This window comes from Siniperca chuatsi, linkage group LG16, assembly GCF_020085105.1.
Source record: "Siniperca chuatsi isolate FFG_IHB_CAS linkage group LG16, ASM2008510v1, whole genome shotgun sequence".
Classification (NCBI taxonomy): Eukaryota; Metazoa; Chordata; class Actinopteri; order Centrarchiformes; family Sinipercidae; genus Siniperca; species Siniperca chuatsi.
In genome coordinates this window covers 24,987,556-25,005,664 of record NC_058057.1, presented here as the reverse complement: position 1 = coordinate 25,005,664, position 18,109 = coordinate 24,987,556, and the positions used below count along the sequence as shown (strand labels likewise).

Below are 18,109 nucleotides of genomic sequence, written 5' to 3'. Positions count from 1 at the left end.
CTAAGTAAAGCTTATTTGGCACTTTTTTGATAATTTTGGTTCCACTCAGTTTGTGCATCAACCTACTCACTCCTGGGATAACATCCCTGAGTTTATTCTATCACTCGGCAGAGTTTCTGCTCTGACTGTCTCTCCTGTCACATCCGTGGTGTCAGATCACTATCTACTGTAATTCAATTTGAAGCAACACTAGTCTGTCCTTGTAATATTGGTGCTGATCATCACAAGTCTGTCAACTTTAACTGCACTTGGTGAGCGATTGCCTGTGGTCCTTGTTCCTTTCACTACAGTGAAAGGCCCTGTTGAAATTTGTACCAGTGACTTAAACACAGACCTTTCTAGTCTCTTGGATTCAGTTGCACCTCTTTCTACCAAAGCAAGAGGTCTTCACCGTGGTTTACTGAAAAAGACGTGTGCTTTTAAGCAGGCCTGCAGGAGATTGGAAGGCAAGTGGCATAAATCAAAACAGGAAGTATTCTGCTTCTCGTGTCACAAGTGTGTATTAAGTTGCTCTCTTTGCAGACTATTTCTCTCCCTTAATCAGTAACAGTAAACACAATCCCAGATTTCTTTTTGACACTATAGCCGAATTTACTCAAAAGCAGCCATCTGTTAGCTACTCCCCCTTTACAGCTTTTTCTGCAGAAAAAGTGATGAGATTTGGCCAGATCTCTGGCCATCTCTGGGACCTACAATGCTGAATATTATTTATGTATCACTTATGACTGGAACTGTCCCCACTAGCTTAAGACTGCTGTGGTTAAACCTTTACTTAAGAAACCACACCGTGATCCAGGATCAACCAGTCTGTAACGTTCCGTTCTTTTCAAAAGTACTAGAAAGAGTTGCGTCTCAGCAACTTTCCGCCCACCAACGGGGAGTACTGGGGAAGGCAGCTAACACTAGGGCTAACTTGGTTCGTAGTAAATTTGCGTCACCCGGCACGGATTCGAGGAGACACTTAAAACCGGAGTACAGTTATATTTGCTATTATAAGCTATAACCACAGACTGTATAAAACATGGATGTAGTCTCCTTGACGTCACCCATAGGTTCCGAAGAGCCATTGTGAAGCTCAGTGTGATGGCTCCAGCCGGCTTTTCAGCCCTGGAGGTTGCCGCTTGGTTATAACATGGACAGCAGCATTCTGAATCAATTGAATGACTTCTTGGAAAGCAGATATGCTTACACTACAAACATGTGGAGCGAAGGAGCAGAATGACTTCAGTTACATTGACAAGAAAACAGTGGCACGGTTAATTGGTTAGCTGTCTCACCCTTGAAGTGTTATAGGTTGATTCTTGATTCTAGGACTTTCTATGTGGAGTTTGCATGTTCTCACTTTGCCTGTAGGCTCCTCAGGATGCTGCACTTTCCTCAACCCCCGCCAACCCCTGATGTATGCATGAGTTGCACTCAAAAGGACATCCACCATTATCTTCTACACAATAATGCCTTTTGATTGTTACATTAGTGAAACTAATAACCTGATGGTTCCATACATAATCTAGCAATAGGTAATGAGATCAGTCATGGAAGAAACTAAGTACTCACTGTAAGGGTGGGCAAAACAACTGAAAATAGCTATGAAGTTGAATGAACACTCAAACAGTTTTAACAAAAACCTTCAAGATGGCAGGATGTGTTGTAGAATTGTTGTATTAGTTTTAGCTAGGTGTACTTAATAAATTGACTATGTCTGTAGCTTCAATACTGATTCATTGAGACACCCAAAATGCTAATTGCTAATGCTAATTCAACTCAGCTTCTTTAATTATGGGTGTGAATATGTGGTAAAAATGGACTTTAAATAACTGTAGTTTAGCTGATGGAACGCTTAATCTATCCATCTGTGATCAGTGACTTATTTTTTTAATAATGTTTTATGCATCATGTTTTACATTGAACTACATCTTAATGTGCAGGAATCTGGGAACCTGAACTCTCACTGACACAATGGAAAGCTTTTAGCAACAGTTACCATCCTGCTTACTGCTAGTGTCGATATGACAGGAACTAGGATGAGACGAGGATTTATGGCCATGTATGTACAGGTATATATTTACACACACACACAAACACACACCTCATGTACATACACACACAATCTCAGATGTATCCTTTACCTAGATACTGTAAACCCTGGTAAATGATAAACTTTAATGGATCAAATTTATAGCTTATCGAGTATGAGTTTACATAGAAAACGCCTTTTGCTAAACACAAACCAAGTTGTTCCATTGGGGGTAAAGATCGTCACAATAAAGATATGAAGCAGTCCTTTAACTTTGTTCTCTGTCACCTTTCATCCAGCATTGTCTTTGATGCAAGTTAATAAGTTTGATGTAAAATGATTACTTCAGTCCAGCCTATCAAAGACATTTTTTACACAACTTTTAAAAAGTTAGTCAAGTAAAAGTTAGTTATGCCTTTTCCTGCCTGTGAGCTTAGGCATCGCGTATTGTTCCTTTTGCTCGCAGATGACATGAAGCTTTTCATTCGTTCTTTCTCGCAGGTTGCAGGATGTGTCTGGGAGCAAGTTTGGCCAGGATGGAGCTCTTCATTATCGACATCATTTTAAGCTGAAAGTATCAAACCTCATATTCATTCAGCATTATGATTCTGATGAATATGATCCAGCTTATATTCTTATCTGAATTCCCTATCTAATTATTTTGTGTCGGAGCTGCTGCTTCAAATCGCAACACAGCATTAATGTTACACAAACATAAACAAACTACTGCATATAGGCAAAGTCCAGAGAGGGAAAAAGCACAGGGGGAAATACATTTTTGAACATGTGTCATAACATGCAGCAAGCTGGAAGCTCTGACTGATAACTGTAAATTGCATATTTATGAAGTACTCTGATGCATCATGTTTAAATTGTACATTTGTCCTTTGTATTTTAACACATAAATCCAAGGCAGGTTACCTTAAAATGAATTAATCACTTTCTTTGACACCACAGACGACCCTCCACATGGAGTGCAATAAATACATAAAATGAAATAAAATGAGATGTCTGTATGTGTCTTTAGGGCCATCAGGGCAAATCAAATCCCGTTTAGGATTTTCTTGCTCAAGATCAGACATTTCACCTCTAGTAAATAGTTTGTCTTTTGTCCCACAAAACACAGATTGTTCCTGCCAGCTTAATGGCTAAATGGTTGATGCATAAGTTTTCTGAAGAATGTTCACGCCAAAAGATTTCCCCTGAATCTTTCAACACAAAGTAAAGCTGCAATAAGAAACTGTCCCTAACACCTCAATAACCACTTACAGAGTGATACCATTGACTAAGTGGCATTGACTAAATTAAGCAACGATTATGATGCAACATCTCATTACAAAAATAGACGTGTTTCTCAGTGAGGAACCGTTAGTTCATTAGAGAGGACACAGAGAGAAAAACAGAGAGAGCAGAATTTCTGGTTTCAGATGTATTAAAATGTCACTTTTTGTGACCATACAGCATTGTTACATAAGGAAAAGCAATGCAACAGATGTAATGTATTGAGGGCATCTAGCTGAAGCTAATTTGCAACCCCGGTTCCTGTGTAGAAATAAATGCAGGATGAAAGTGGTTTTTAAAATAACTCAAAAAGGGGCCTCTGTTCCCATGAGACGTCATTCTGATGCTTATTTGGTCATCGTCAGAGGGTAAAACCTTCAGCGCTCTGCTGCTGTTTTACCCACATTCTCACCAAAACACTTCCACCTGAGTTCTTACGACAAAGCTACGATAAGGAACCTGTGGGTCACAGACCACAAAATTCAACCAAAATGACATGAGAAGAAGAATCACATCACCCAATCTATATTTAGAGGTGATTGCACATAATACTGTAGTGTAATATACTTTAAAACACGTCTCAGACAGTATTAATCGATCTCCCCAGAGAGTGTGTGTATGCATGAAAATCCTCCCAAACACAGTGGAAGTAGTAACGTCAAACAAACTTGGACAACACAGTGCACTGTTCTGGCTCCTCGTAACAAACCATTTTATTTTAGACAACATGAAAATGCTTCTTCAGATGTGAAAAAAAAATGGTTTGTGGGTGCTTGATGCTCAGGTGTTTCAAAACAGTTCAGTGAGGACACTCATCAGTGTGTTTCTGACGTTTCTCTGGTCGTCATTAGGGGGTAAAACCTCCAGAGTACTGCTGCTGCTGCTGTTAACCACATTCTCACCAAAACACTTCCCCTTCAGATCTCTGAGAAAAAATTCGAAGATACAATGAGGAACCAGCAGGTCTCAGACCAGTTAAATACCAACTTGTGCGTTCTTTCCCACCATGGACATCAGGAGTCAAATTCTGGTGGGAGAGGAGTTTGACTTGTCTGTTCATGTGTGCTGTCAAACATCATGAATCCTGTCTGTTTTCCTATCTAAAGAAAATAAGAGTTTTCTCGATACTGCATTGCATTGTCTTGTAAGGGTAAAAGCAGTACTTATAGAAATGGTTCAAATTCTGTTTTAAAAGCAGAAACATATGCCTTATAATCCGTTCCTTTGCTTTATAATCAGTGACATCAAATAGTTGTTTAACCAGGATGGTTAACAAAGAAGCTTTTATAAACTTAGAAGCTAAAGTCAACTCTCGTTTGCCTCTTTAGAGAACAAAACACAGATGGATGAAAACATGGTGAGTTTAAAAACTGAATATTCAAATGTTTGTAGAATTATGACTTTTCAGTACAAACCTGTATATATTGTAGAATTTTCTGTGGTCATGCTATTATTCTGTTTTAGTACACAATTGCTGTAAATACAAAACTGTAACTAGACTGTATTTGTGCGGGGCCTGAGCTTAAACCCTGCAGTGACTCAGTCAGGACACGGTGAGATCACACACTGCACCCAGTACAACGTTACACTTGTACCTTATATGTACTAATATTTGTTCTCCAACATGTAGCTGTATGAGACACACAGTGACTAAGTAGAGAAGATGATTCAGCTACAGCAGAATACACTAGAATTGTAGGTAAGCTGATTGGTTATACTGGTGATGTTTTATCTTGTGTATTTTTGTGATGTGATGTCATTCTGTCCAACACATTGGACTAGAACATAGCTTAACAACAAAAGGCCACGTTGACATGAAATTTGCTCTGTGGATATATGTGGCCCCAGTGAATGAATGCTGATGTTTGGTCAGTGGCCCTTCTCCTGTACTTTAGTGCCACCATCAGACCAACATGTCACACAAGATATTTCATAATCTAAATCAGATTGAAGAACATGGCTGATATGTAATGAAATGTGAGTCCAACTTTCACAGAAAAAGTTCGAAGTAGTAGTAACTGCTGGCCATTAGTGTACTGGAAAATACAATTTTTATTACAGAAACTTTTTATTACTCTTTATTACAGAAACTCCCACCAAAGTTAGTACACCTTAAAAGATCAACATCGCATTTTGTCTTTTCTGATACTATCTCTCAAATTAGTGGAGTCCAAAACCAGGTGAGTTTTGTATTCCAAAGTCGATGTCGTTTTGACACTGGTCATAAGCCTTGGACATTTCTCATATTTTGATTGTGTTTGCACAAGTTCTACTGACTGGGAAGTGAGATGTCCACTGCAAAATCAGTTTGGGTCGTGGCTGAATTCCAGAGGGAGGCAGTGTGTTTAAGCCTGTGGCAAACATCAGGATGCCCTGGAGGAAGAGTCCTCTCTCCACCTTCCTCTTATGAAATGTCCCTTCGCTGATCAATAAAGTATCCTATCAAATGTGGAGACGATGTAAGTAGTTAACCACAACGGATAACGTTAGCAATGCAAGATCTGGCACGCAATTTTGTCACTAGCAAGCTCTTGTAGAAGTCAGTCTCTGACACGCTAGCTATGTAAACCTGTTGCTGTTTTATAATACTGTAAAAGACGAGGGCCAAATGTAAATATAAATGTGTACCTTTTTATGTCACCTCTTTACTCCACTTTTCTTACTGTTTCCAAAACAAATCTCTCGTCAAGTCTCTCTCTCTCGGGTCGAAAACCAACCAAACCACTTAGCGCTCGCCCTAGAGGCCTGGAGAACTTCCTGTGTAGACTGGATATGCAGCGTTTTTCTGTTGCATTTGTTTTCGGAGGTTTGTGTGTGTTGGTTTTGTTGCATCGTTTCTGTGTTTGCAGCGTGTTTGCTGTTAATGTATTTGTTTTGGCTTTCTGCTCACATTTTGTCATTCGCAGCACGTTTCCGTCATTGTATTTGTTCGGGATTTTCGTATGTGTTTTTAAATTGCCATCGTTTCTGAAGGTTTCTCTAATGGAAGTGTTTTGTGTATTTACAGCGCATTTGTGTATTTGCAGTGTGCACCCCCCCAAAAAAAAATTTTCATCATTCATATATATATATATATATATGATTATATGATAATCATATTTGATTCATCAAGCTTTTATGGCAATTTATTAAGCACAACAACATTTATTTTAGAAATCATGGTTTGGGTTTTTTTTTTTTCAAACAGGAACCTCTTTACAACCTTTTTATTTTGCGTTATTATGGCAAAAAACCCAATCAGATAATACACATAAAAACAAATTATTGTGTATTCTGAATTTCTTCTCTGAGTTGGTCAGTATAACACACAGATTATGATAGCCAAGGAGTTGTTTTAGTGAAAAACAATGAGACAAAAAGACAATTATTAGCAAGTGAGCCATTGCAACATCCAAATGATTATCATGAGAGCAGGTTCCATATATTAAAAACCCCACATAAATATCTCAATTTCAACTAAATATATCTTAAGATGACATTTCAATCTTTAATTAGTTTAATTAAATCATCAAAACAGTGTTTTTGGCATTGTGGTAGGCATAATGCAGATGCATCATAAAATACAATACAATGACGAATGAAGGATTTATTACCTTATATTACTGCTGTATCAAATGTGATACAAACATTTTCAACACAATTTTACTATAAAATAAGGTACGAAATATTAAGTAATTATAGTTTCTTCAATACAGTAAATATTCATATTGAAATATCAGTAACATTATAAATGTTATTCTTACCGTAACTTTTTCAAAATTAGCAGAGATTTCCCTGCCAAAAGCTTGTGAATCACTACAAGACGGCAGCCATGTTGGAATTAGGATTCAAAGGCCCACTACTGCCTGCAGTGCACGGATAAGCCACCAGAGCGCAGAAGACCTGTGTCAGATTGCATACAACAGGTTTTTCAGTAAAGTATTGATCCTGTTGATGATGTAGAGGTCTCAGAAACTCATGTAGCAAATATGATACAACTGGCGTTATAGGGTTAAGTTGCAGTGTGTTTGCCCTTGTAAGCCAAAATAGTATAGCCTACACATAGCATCAATACAATTATCGCAGTAAATAAAATAAAACACCTCTTCAATTGATATGTTATCAGCTTTATGTAACCTATAGCTTAATATTTGGAGAGAATAATGATGCATATTGCTTTAATTCTACTCGATACCAACATACCATGTTGGTGAGCCCTGCATGCTTGTGGCCTGAAAGGTGCCAAACACCAAATACTTGAAAAGTTGAAACACTCATAGTCCAGACCCGGTTATACTGAGGCAACATAACACTTGAACTTCCAGGCAATTGCTTGTTTACAAAAAGAAATTCCTTCAAGTGAATGAAAGTACACTTGTCCAGATGTGGGATATTTAGTTATTTCTTAGTGTCTTAGCCTTCAAAACATTCGCTGACAATGCATTTTATTTTATTTTCTACAGTATCCACTTGTTGCAACTAAAACATAATGCCATTTTCTTAATCACATCAGAGGTTTTAAATATTTTCACCACTGTTAAACTACTTTTTACATTTTCAAACCCTACTCGTCCTCACATACAGGGGACAGCACACAGTTCATGAGGTAAGGGGTCGAGGGTGAGGTGTAATTGTGGAGTCAGATCCAGTTCATCCTCTGAAACTCCAGGTGGAGGAGTGAAACGAAAGCGCTGCAGGAGGGTGGTGAAGAAGATGAAGAGCTCCATCCTGGCCAGACTTTCTCCAGGACAAGCCCTGCGACCTGCAAGAGAGAACAAAATAAAATGTTCAGATCAACTGTGAGTAGATTGAACATTGACAAAAAGCGATGCTTGAGCTCACAAACCTGCAGAAAAAGGCATGAAGGCATCTCGCGTGACAAACTTCCCATCTTTGTCCAGGAAGTGGGCAGGATAAAAGGTGTGTGGCCTCTCCCACTCACTCTCATCAAACAGGACAGATGTCAAGAGAGGATACACTGTGGTCCCCTGTGGACAAGACAGAAACTGAAAAACATTTTCTTTATCATAGGTGATGTGTATTCTCTTCAAACTCCGTGAAAATGTTTCACATCCAGAAATACTTGCTACATGTAACAATTGTCACATTTTGTATTAGAGCATGAAGATGAGTGTGGAGGTCATATTAGGTGTTTTATTCAGTCAGACCTCCTTAATGAAGTAACCCTGGATGGTTACATCTTGGGTAGTTTTGTGAGGAAGTGCCATGGGGGCGATGTTGGCCAGTCTCTGAGTCTCACGGATGACAGCGTTGGTGAAGGGCAGGTTCTTCCTGTCCTCAACCTGCACTTGACGACTTCCTATCACCCTGCTCAGCTCCTCCTGGACCTGGTCTGGGAGATGATAAGCTTTCTTTTTTATGAAGACAATATTTGCACATTGGCATGCACTGTAGGTTTTTCTATGAAAGTTGTGGATATCTTAAGCTCCTTACTTTGTATTTTTGGATACTTGGCCATAAACAGAAGTCCCCATCTCAGTGTAGTTGCTGTTGTCACAGTGCCAGCAGAAAACAGATTCATGACGGTCTTCAGAAGGTTTTCATAGTGGTAGTGCCTGTTGGTAATCCCAGATTCCTGCAGGTGAAGATTTATCAACTCAATTTGAAACAAACCTAATCCCAAAGTGAGATTTTTATTCAATTTTCCAAATAGTTCAAATTTGTTGTATGTATACTCAAATATTTGAGTATACATACTGACTCTTTTAGGTATCCGTAGTATGGCCGCCAGCTGCTATTTTCTCCAGCAGGGCAGGAGCTCCACCAGGAAGGCCTAATGACCCAAGTACACAGCATCAGGCTGGGACGCATTTCTGCTCCGTCGTGGCTGATGGAGACAATCCTCTGCCATTCTAGCCAGTGTGACATACAATGATCTCAAGCAGCTGTGCTGTGAGATCGACTATACTGACATTTAAAATAAGTGATGACAGAAAGTTAGAAGCAACAAAAGGTCATATTAAGTACAGCCATAAAGCATCTGTTACTACATCTAAATGAGCTGCAAACATATATTTATGCTTGTGAACTCTTATACTTTTACTTATGTTTTTGGTTTGGTTTATTTGGATCTATTTTAGCTAATTGGCTAATCTTCCAAGAGTCCACGACTTCTTAGTATTGCTTACGAACGTGGCTGCTGACGAACGCGATGCAGCAGGATGCTGTGTACATACTTTGCAACATTTACACAGATTCCCACTATTCCTCAGCTTCATATACCAAAGTACAAATATTCATAGATAGGTTTTCCAACCTCCAGATTTTGCTTTCGGACCAGAAAGGCATCCACAAAGCCTCTGCACATCTGTGGATTGAGGGTCTCTTTCAAACGACTGAACAGCTCTATGTTCTGTTTCGTACTGGCAGCACCCAATCTGTGGAATTCCTTCCTGTTAGCAATCCATTTGCAGAACCACGGGAACATGTTGTACACCTTAAAAAAAAATTTAAATTCATTTAAATTTAATTTTAATATATATATATATATATATATATATATATATATATATATATATGTGTGTGTGTGTGTGTGTGTGTGTGTGTCATTTGTTATAATAGCCTAACATTTATCATAGATTTAACTAGGAGAGAGAAAAATGAAACAGTTTCTTCACTCCAGGTGCAATTGTTCATATGTTACTTATTTATTATTTCAGTCACTGTACTGAAATCAAAAGCTTCACAAAAATATACAATGATACCTGTATTGAAGGCGAGCCTAGAAGTTGACCATGTTTGTTATCTACCAGGGATGCAAACTCTGGATCATCATATTCAAATCTGCTGCCATAAACCATGGAGCAGATAATATTAGAGACAGCATAATTTATTGGTCGAGCCGTGTCAAAAGCTTCTCCTGCAACGAGGGAAGCAGGAAACACTTAAAATCATGATGTTTTTTGTTTGTTTTGTTTTTTTACAAATAATGTTGCTCATATAGTTGATTATAATAATAAGACATTTACCTTTGAATTTCTTAAGCACTTCAATGAGGTAGTCACATTCCTCAATTATTTTGTCCTCACAAGCCTTCTTGCCCATCCCAAAGTCTTTCAGGTTCGTCAAGACAAAGCGCCTCATCTCTTTCCACGAATCACCATTGGACCATATAACTCCTGAGATGAAGTAGTTCAACAAAATATATTCGACACGCAACCGAGGGTTGAAGGCTGTCAACATTAATTAAAAGTTGAACAGAATAAGAAAATGACTGTGGAAAAGATCTCTTCTTTTTGTCTTTCCTTACCATTTCCTTGATTAAATTCATGCATAATTAGCATTGGATCTCTGTCTCCAAACTCATCAGCATAGTTGACAAGCGCCTCCTTCACTGTCTTGTATCCAGCCAGGATCACCACTTTCTTGGGTCCCAAATGGACAGAGAACACTGATCCATATTTCTTGGAAAACTAACAAAAGGGGAACACTGTAGTTACATTTTCATTTCACAGACACACACAGGAGAAAGAAAACAAGGTGAGAGCTATTAGGAGTGTGTGTTGCTGCCTGGACAGCAGAAACAACAAACTACAAAGAAGACTTCTCCAGGCCATGGCTCACCTCCAGAAAATTGTTGTGGGGTCTCTTGAGGTCCAGCTGCAGCAGGTTTCCGAGCACGGGAAGCGGTCTGGGTCCTGCAGGTTCTTTCCCATACTCCTGGGAGCTGAAGATGGAGGAGGAGACGAGGTAGACGAGCAGCAGGACCACCAGAGCCCCCAACAGGGAGACAGAACTGGAGGACTGGAGAAAAAGATCTGATATCCCCATGACTTAAAAACAAATCGTGTCCACTATGTGAACTGAATTTTCTGCCCTGCTGCCTCAAATTCTGTTTGTATTTTGGCAGAGAGAGGCCTTATGTGGCTGCAAGAGAGGACGGAGGAGGGGTAAATCATTGTTTGACAAAGTAAATCATGTTCATAAAATTATTGTAAATTAATTAAACCATATCACAGCTGTCCTTGTCATGTATAGTTTCATAACTGAAAGATCAATTTACAGCAATTTTATCTTACTCATTGTTTATGTTTTATTTGAATCAGTAACAAAGATAGTAAAGCTTTAAAATATCCAATGAGAATGGAATAATCTAGTTTAAGGGCAGTTTTTTTCAGTTCTGAACAATATTTCTATGGTTTCAAAAAGACAGACAGCCTTTAATTCTGTGAAGAAAGCCTGGTTTGATTTTTAATGTTGAATTTGAATCTTGACTGTCAGTCTGCTGTCAAGCCAAAGTATTTATGTGGCTCAGTAAGAGTGATTATGGATACCATTTCAATGTTTAACGGCAGGATAGTCAGACACCAACTGGTTGGTCTTATCTTTATTTACAACAAGTTTATGATATGAAGTAATAACTGGAAAGTGAAAACTTTATTGATACTGAACATATTCAGTCACATTTTGTATCCTGAATATGCAGATCGGTATGAAAAGAAATTAGAACATCAGTGAATAAAAAATAAACAGAAATAAATGAAAATGCATATTAAGTTAAAGTAGCATTCAGCACCACAGTGGGCTGGACAGCTCTACCTGTGTATTAGGTGTCATTTTGAAAGATTAAATGTAAACGGTGCCAAAATTGTACCGATAATCCAGATTTACGTTGACACAGAATAAAAGTTAGCAAGTAAAGTGTGAAAAGGCATCAATACTTTAATATTTGCCTGTAGAGACCTGATGTTCACTCCCTCTAATTGATTCAAATTGAATAAGGAAGAATGAAGGAACACAAGCTCAGCCTTGTCCAGGCTGAGTGTCATCAGCATAGCAGCGGTAAGAGAGACCATGCAAGCGCATTTTAATGGAAAGACAGGTGCAGTATTGCATCTCTGCTTTTTGACTTGTATTTCTGCTGGTTTCATCAAACTCTGACCTTCAGCGCAGGCTGGTTCGGTTTGCAGCCGTGGAATTGGAGTAACGGTCTACACCTCCAAGTCTGTGGCTGTAGTACAATGGGTTTGCTCTTTCAGGATGAGAGCAAGTTTGCTGCACCAAATGAAGGGCTTCTGTTATCTCAGGGTCTGTCACAGTTTTCTCCTCAGTCCTTGCATTCATTGCCATTCTCGTCTTTGACCTTGTCCAGTCCCAGTTTTCTCACTCCCACGTTCAGCCACTCCCCCTGCCTTGCAATAACCCTTTCCCTCTTTTCCCCATCACCTGACTGGCCCACCCCCACACCTGTTTCCACTCTCCCTCATCAGCCTTACAGTTACTTGGCCCACTCCTCACCTGCAACTCATTCCCTCATCAGCCACTCACTATATATACTGGTTCACTTCCTTTGATCTTTGTCAGTTTGTCCCTGCTATGTTGGTTCTGTCTTGGTTGCTGTTTGGACTTATGCCTACCTACCTGTGTATATACCGTTCTGCCTAACTGTACCTGCCAGTAAGCTTTGAATAAACCACTCATGTCATATTCTGCCTCCACTGTCTGCGTTTGGCTCCTTTCCCTGTTCACTGCTTGCCAGCATCGTGACAGGGTCTTGTTTATGAGTGGTGGTAAGATGGAGTGAGAGACTGACATGGCCTCAGGCTCATCAGAGTTCATTATTAACCAAAGCTTAAAATGCCACAAATGTACTGATACTACAGGGTTAAGTTAACCAAAAAAAAGTGTGAAAAGACACATATTTTGATATGTGACTCTGGGGAGCAGAAGAGTAACTAACCTCAGTGAAACTATTTTGTTTTTACATAGGAGTTATTTCATTAGCCTAAAAAGCTCAAACATGACACTTTTCTGGCCATATTTGTATCTATAATATACTGGGAGTGGGAAATTCTAAGCACGACATTATTTTAAGAAAAACAGAACAAAGACTTTTGTGTTAGCCTATTCTCACTTTTATTTATTTACTTCTCATCTTTTGACCATTAATTTATTCTTTCGAGTCAAGCTGGGTCCTCCATGTTAGGTGGTTTATTCAGTCTGGCCTTAATGAAGTGACCCTGGAAGGTCACATCTTGGCTCGTCTTGAGAGGAATGGACATGGTATCGATGTTGGCCAGTCTTTGTGTCTCGTGGATGAAAGTGCTGGTAAAGGGAAAATTCTTCCTGTCCTTGACCTGTCCTTGACCTGCACTTGACGACTTCCTATCACCTTGCTCAGCTCCTCCTGGACTTGCTCTGGGAAATAAAAGGGAAGCAAGGATAAAATAACACCTTTCACCGGTTGATTATCCAATTTGTCCAAAGTCATTGTACACCAGCATAGGCAGCGCTCCTGCTCTCTTTCTGTGTAAGTAGCCTACATTGAGAGTAATGAAAAAATCTGAGCCAAATTCCTTGTATGTGTACACATAGCCTACTTGGTCAGTAAAGATGATTCTGATTAAGTAATGCATAACTAACGCGTGATTCATGCATAAAATCATCACGACTCGTTGCATTAGTCATGAATCAGCAAACAGAAGTAGGTCTACAACACTAATCTTTTTGAAGGAGACATCAGTTGGGTGTGGTGTGGTCTGTTGTACTTGTGACTAACCCATCATTTAGAAAGCCTGTTTTGCCCTCTTATGGTTGGAGTGAGATATTGAACGTTTGCAGCAGATGTGTGAACTGCAAATTTTGACAGTTTTTGTGTTCCCAACACTCCATCCTACACGCTCATTTCCAGTTTCACAGGATCTTTGTAAGGCTGCTGTGACATCTAATCTCTTTACTGTTGGTATCTTCTTTGCTGATTATTATTGCTGATGGCTTACTAATCTGATGTGAGAGGAAGACAAGGTTTAGAATACTGACTTTGAGCTAACAAATAATTGGATATTTCAGGCCAGCTTTAAACAGTATAGCTCATATAATTATATTTATTTTATGTTGATAACTGAATAGTTAAACCTCTTTGATGGGAAAACCAAGTCATTTTTTATACCTAGAATGACTTTGAATTTCACCAGAACTCTCTAATTACTAACTCTGTGAGGCTGTGAGGTTCATGTGCAGCTGAGGCTGATGGGAATGTCATTAGTTCTGCAGGTATTTGGTCATAAACCAAAGTTTTGGACAAAGTAAAACTTTGACCTGATGATGGCGCTAGATTAAAAGTTAAGTAATCACCACAGTTATTATAATTCATCCTGAGGCGGACATGAATGTTTGTATTAAATTAATTACCAATCCTTCCAATAGCTGAGGCATTTCACTCAAAACCACAAATTTCAACTTCATGGTGGTGCTATAAGAAAACAATAGGATTCATCGTATGGGCAACATGAATGTCTGTACAAAATGTGATGCTTTGTTTGTGCTTTGGTACAATATCTGCATCTAATAACAACTAAATCAATCATGCTTTGTATCTAAATATACATACAAACCTCTATAGACGAGCACCTGAACTCGCTCTTAATTGATGTTTTGGGAAACCTATAACGGGACAGTGGAAGGATGGTGGGTGTCTGCAGGACAAGTTAATCGGAGAACAGGAAACATGCAAGTTTATGCCTGAGAAAACATTTAATAGTGATTGGATGGATGGGATGAAGTGGGATGTAGGAGAGGGGAGAGGGGAGAGGCTGCACTACAGTGAATGAAGCCTTGGCTCATCAACTTCCTTAAACTTCCATGGTGCCTTCCTCAAAGTTGAAACCTTACGCCGTCATTTCACACGCAGAAAAATACTTAGAGATGAAGTCACTTTGCTTTGTGAAAATGTGATATATGATCAGGATAAATGCGACAGTACTACCTGGCTCTTCAGTGTTTCAGGAAACGCAGCAGCAGTAGAGCTGGTTAATCTTTCGGCAGATTGGTGAAAAGGCCAAAGCTAAATCAGACAGACTGAGCGTTACAGCGAACTGTTCTCTGGTTACAGCTGCAGACATGCTGCAATGTGTGGACACATGGAAGGTGCACGCACACAGTCGAGTGGCTGTATGGGGTTCATGATGTGGATAAAGATAACGTAAAAACATCACAGTCTCGCTGTTCAGCCACTGTGACTTTGCATCTTGATCACAAGTCCAACTTTCAAGTCATTCAAGTCTAAAGTGACAGATATTTACACTGGAAAAGTTCAGCTGGTTACCTTCAGCCCTCTGTCTTCAGGTGAGAAAACAGGCTGTTTAAAATCCCTTCATCCTGATGTGAAAATGAACACATGAATTTAATTTATTTTTAGGGTTACATCATTCTTTCTCATTTAAATAATAGTATAGATTGTATTTTCTCATCATACAGTGTGTTGGGTTTGTTTTGTTATTTGTCCAGGTGACTCAACAGCACAAGAAGGTGAAGCAGCTTAGTTACTGCACATTTTACAGATTGGAGAAACACCTTTTCCTACTCCACAACAGCAATATAGTCATTGAAGGGGGTAAAAAATGTTTTATATTTTCTACAAGTACACAAAAACAATACATTTTTTATAGATGATTTTCAGTGATTCCTTCACTAATTTGTATCCGATATGAAACATGTCTACACAAGAGTAGTGAATAGTATTTATGCACCTGTACAACTAGATTTGGTATAAAGTGTAGATGTGTGTTTAAAGCACTATAGAAAAAACAGTCTTATATGTCAACATAAATTGCATCCTAAATATTTTTCCTACTTTTTTTTAAATTTTGGATTTATTGAATCATGATTCAAGTCTTTCAAATATATATTGGAAAGAAAAATATGTTTGTGCTCATTTCTTCTAAAACGAAAACTTTCTTCACTGACATTATTTCTCTGTTCCACAGCTCGTACAGATTGTTCTGCTCTGAACTACATAATGTTGGTTATGCGTGTGGCTGAACTCCTCCTAATCACTGCGATTACTGTTCTTCTCATCAGAGCTCGAGGTGAGAAACATTTGTTTGGACTGATTAACACAAACTGTAAGTTTAGAGCTGAAATGTTTCTCTGTGGTTTATTTTCCAGGGAACCAGAGACCACCTGACGACAAAAATGGTGGTGAAAAGAATTCAAAGAGACCAGGCAGGACATACTGAGATCTGCACACCTAGTTACAAGTTACACTAACTGTTATGTAAGGTATAATGTACAGCGAGCCGGTCATTATTGCGGAATTAACCCCGACAGGGTGATGCAGGTTAAGTAAGGGATAATGCCAGCTGCATGTCAGATGGTTCTGGCCTCCCTGTCGCCATTAATTCCTTATAATGGAAACCACTCCAGGCATTATCCCGCTTATACCATGGTCGCTTACCATATTCTAAAACTACTAGGCCATTAAATAAGAGCTTTCCCCTCAATAACCTCCTATTTACTGCTTATTGATAGTAAGTAAGGAAGTTGTTGTACATGACTTACAGTTTTAATATGCTTTGCTCGCTATGGCCCTTATAAGATGGTAGTACCACAAGAATAGTCATTCTCCATCAACACTACTTATTTAACAAAACCAAAACTACAAGTGTTAGTGTCCAAATAACTCAGTCTTTCTAACTCAGAATATGTTCCACATTCTAAAATGAGGTTTTGCTCATATCTAATTCACCAGTAATTTTCCTTGTTTTGGTTATGTTAAAAAAGTCGAGGTGACATGACACAGGACACGTTCACTTTTTCAATATTTAACCAAAACCAAATTCATTCCCTTAAAGTTAAAGTCCTCTGCTTTGTATACCCATTAACTGGTAAATGGACTGTACTGTATAGCACCTTTCTAGTCTTTCCGACTACTCAAAGCACTTCGCACTACATATCACATTCACCCCATTCATACACTGATGGCAGGGGCCAACAGAGCAATTTGAGGTTCAGTATCTTGCCCAAGGACACTTCGACATGTGGGCTGGGGGAAGCGAACCACCGACCTTCCGATTGGTGGACGACCCGCTCTACCACCAAGTCACAGCAGCGTGTACTGCGTGTGCGGTAGTCAAGTCAACTCAATTTTATCTGTATAGCCCAACATCACAAACTAGTCTCAGGGGGCTTTACAATCTGTACAGCAAACGACACCCTCTGCCCTTAGACCCTCGATTCAGATGAGGAAAAACTCCCCCAAAAAATGGAAGAAACCTCAGGAAGAGCAACAGAGGAGGGATCCCTCTCCCAGGACAGACAGACATGCAGAAGATGTCGTGTGTACAGAATAGACCAACATCATAAAATTGCAGTAGAGACAAGATTCGCCAGATTCGTTCATGTACCAGTGTCAGGCAGTAGACTTACTGCTTGTTCGCCTGTTAGCCTGAGGATACTATGCCTGGCTTTGGTTTGATAGTGATACAACTTATAGTGCCTGTTAGTGTTAATAACCGTTTCGTATTTTAATTTAAATACTTTAATCGTCTCCAGGTCATTTTTTCGTTGGTGCTGCTGTCATGATACAACATATATATGAGTTGGTAGATTTTTGTTTATTTAATGTAAAAATAGTATACACGTAGCATCAACACAATTATCACAGTAAGTAAAATCAAACACCTCTTCCATTCGTATGTTCTCAGCTTTATGTAGCCTACAGCTTAATATTTGGAGAGGATAATGAAGCACATTGCTTTACTTAAACATATCATGTTAGTGTGCCCTGCACGCTTGTGGCCTGAAAGGCCAAATACTTGAAAACTCAAAATTCTCCATATATTTAAGTCCGGACCCGGGTATACTGAGGTAACATAACACTCGAACTTCCAGGCACTCGCTTGGTTAAAAAAAGAAATTGCTCCAAGTGAATTAAAGTACACTTGTCCAAACACGTGGGATCTGTAATTATTTGCTGCACAGCTGTGTGTCTTAGCCTGCTGCTGCATATCAGGTGGATTGCTGGGTTCATCCATCTCATTTCACTACAGAGTGTATTCCTCTCGTGGTTTGAGGTGCCAAGCAGAAGAAAAGCCA

At 39.1% G+C, this 18,109-nt stretch overlaps 1 protein-coding gene across 1 annotated transcript; it reads right to left on the bottom strand.

Annotated features, from left to right (window-relative positions):
* Positions 1-6,511: 6,511 nt before the first annotated feature.
* Positions 6,512-11,124, bottom strand: LOC122863044 (cytochrome P450 2K1-like). The gene is made up of 9 exons (XM_044169086.1): positions 10,859-11,124; positions 10,545-10,707; positions 10,264-10,413; positions 10,000-10,154; positions 9,552-9,731; positions 8,729-8,870; positions 8,443-8,627; positions 8,121-8,262; positions 6,512-8,036 (listed from the first exon to the last, which is right to left on the bottom strand). Exons 1-9 carry the CDS (start codon positions 11,063-11,065, stop codon positions 7,849-7,851), a joined length of 1,512 nt encoding a protein of 503 aa, XP_044025021.1. The 5' UTR covers positions 11,066-11,124; the 3' UTR covers positions 6,512-7,848.
* Positions 11,125-18,109: the final 6,985 nt, after the last annotated feature.

Bases quoted from the DNA above. Each gene is read 5' to 3' on its own strand.
- LOC122863044 (XM_044169086.1), bottom strand. From the start codon at position 11,065: ATGGGGATATCAGATCTTTTTCTCCAGTCCTCCAGTTCTGTCTCCCTG. The intron at 8,871-9,551 runs GTTGGAAAACCT...CTTCACCTGCAG, and splicing joins TCCGAAAGCAAAATCTGGAG to GAATCTGGGATTACCAACAG. The intron at 8,628-8,728 runs GTAAGGAGCTTA...ATCATCTCCCAG, and splicing joins CAAGTATCCAAAAATACAAA to ACCAGGTCCAGGAGGAGCTG.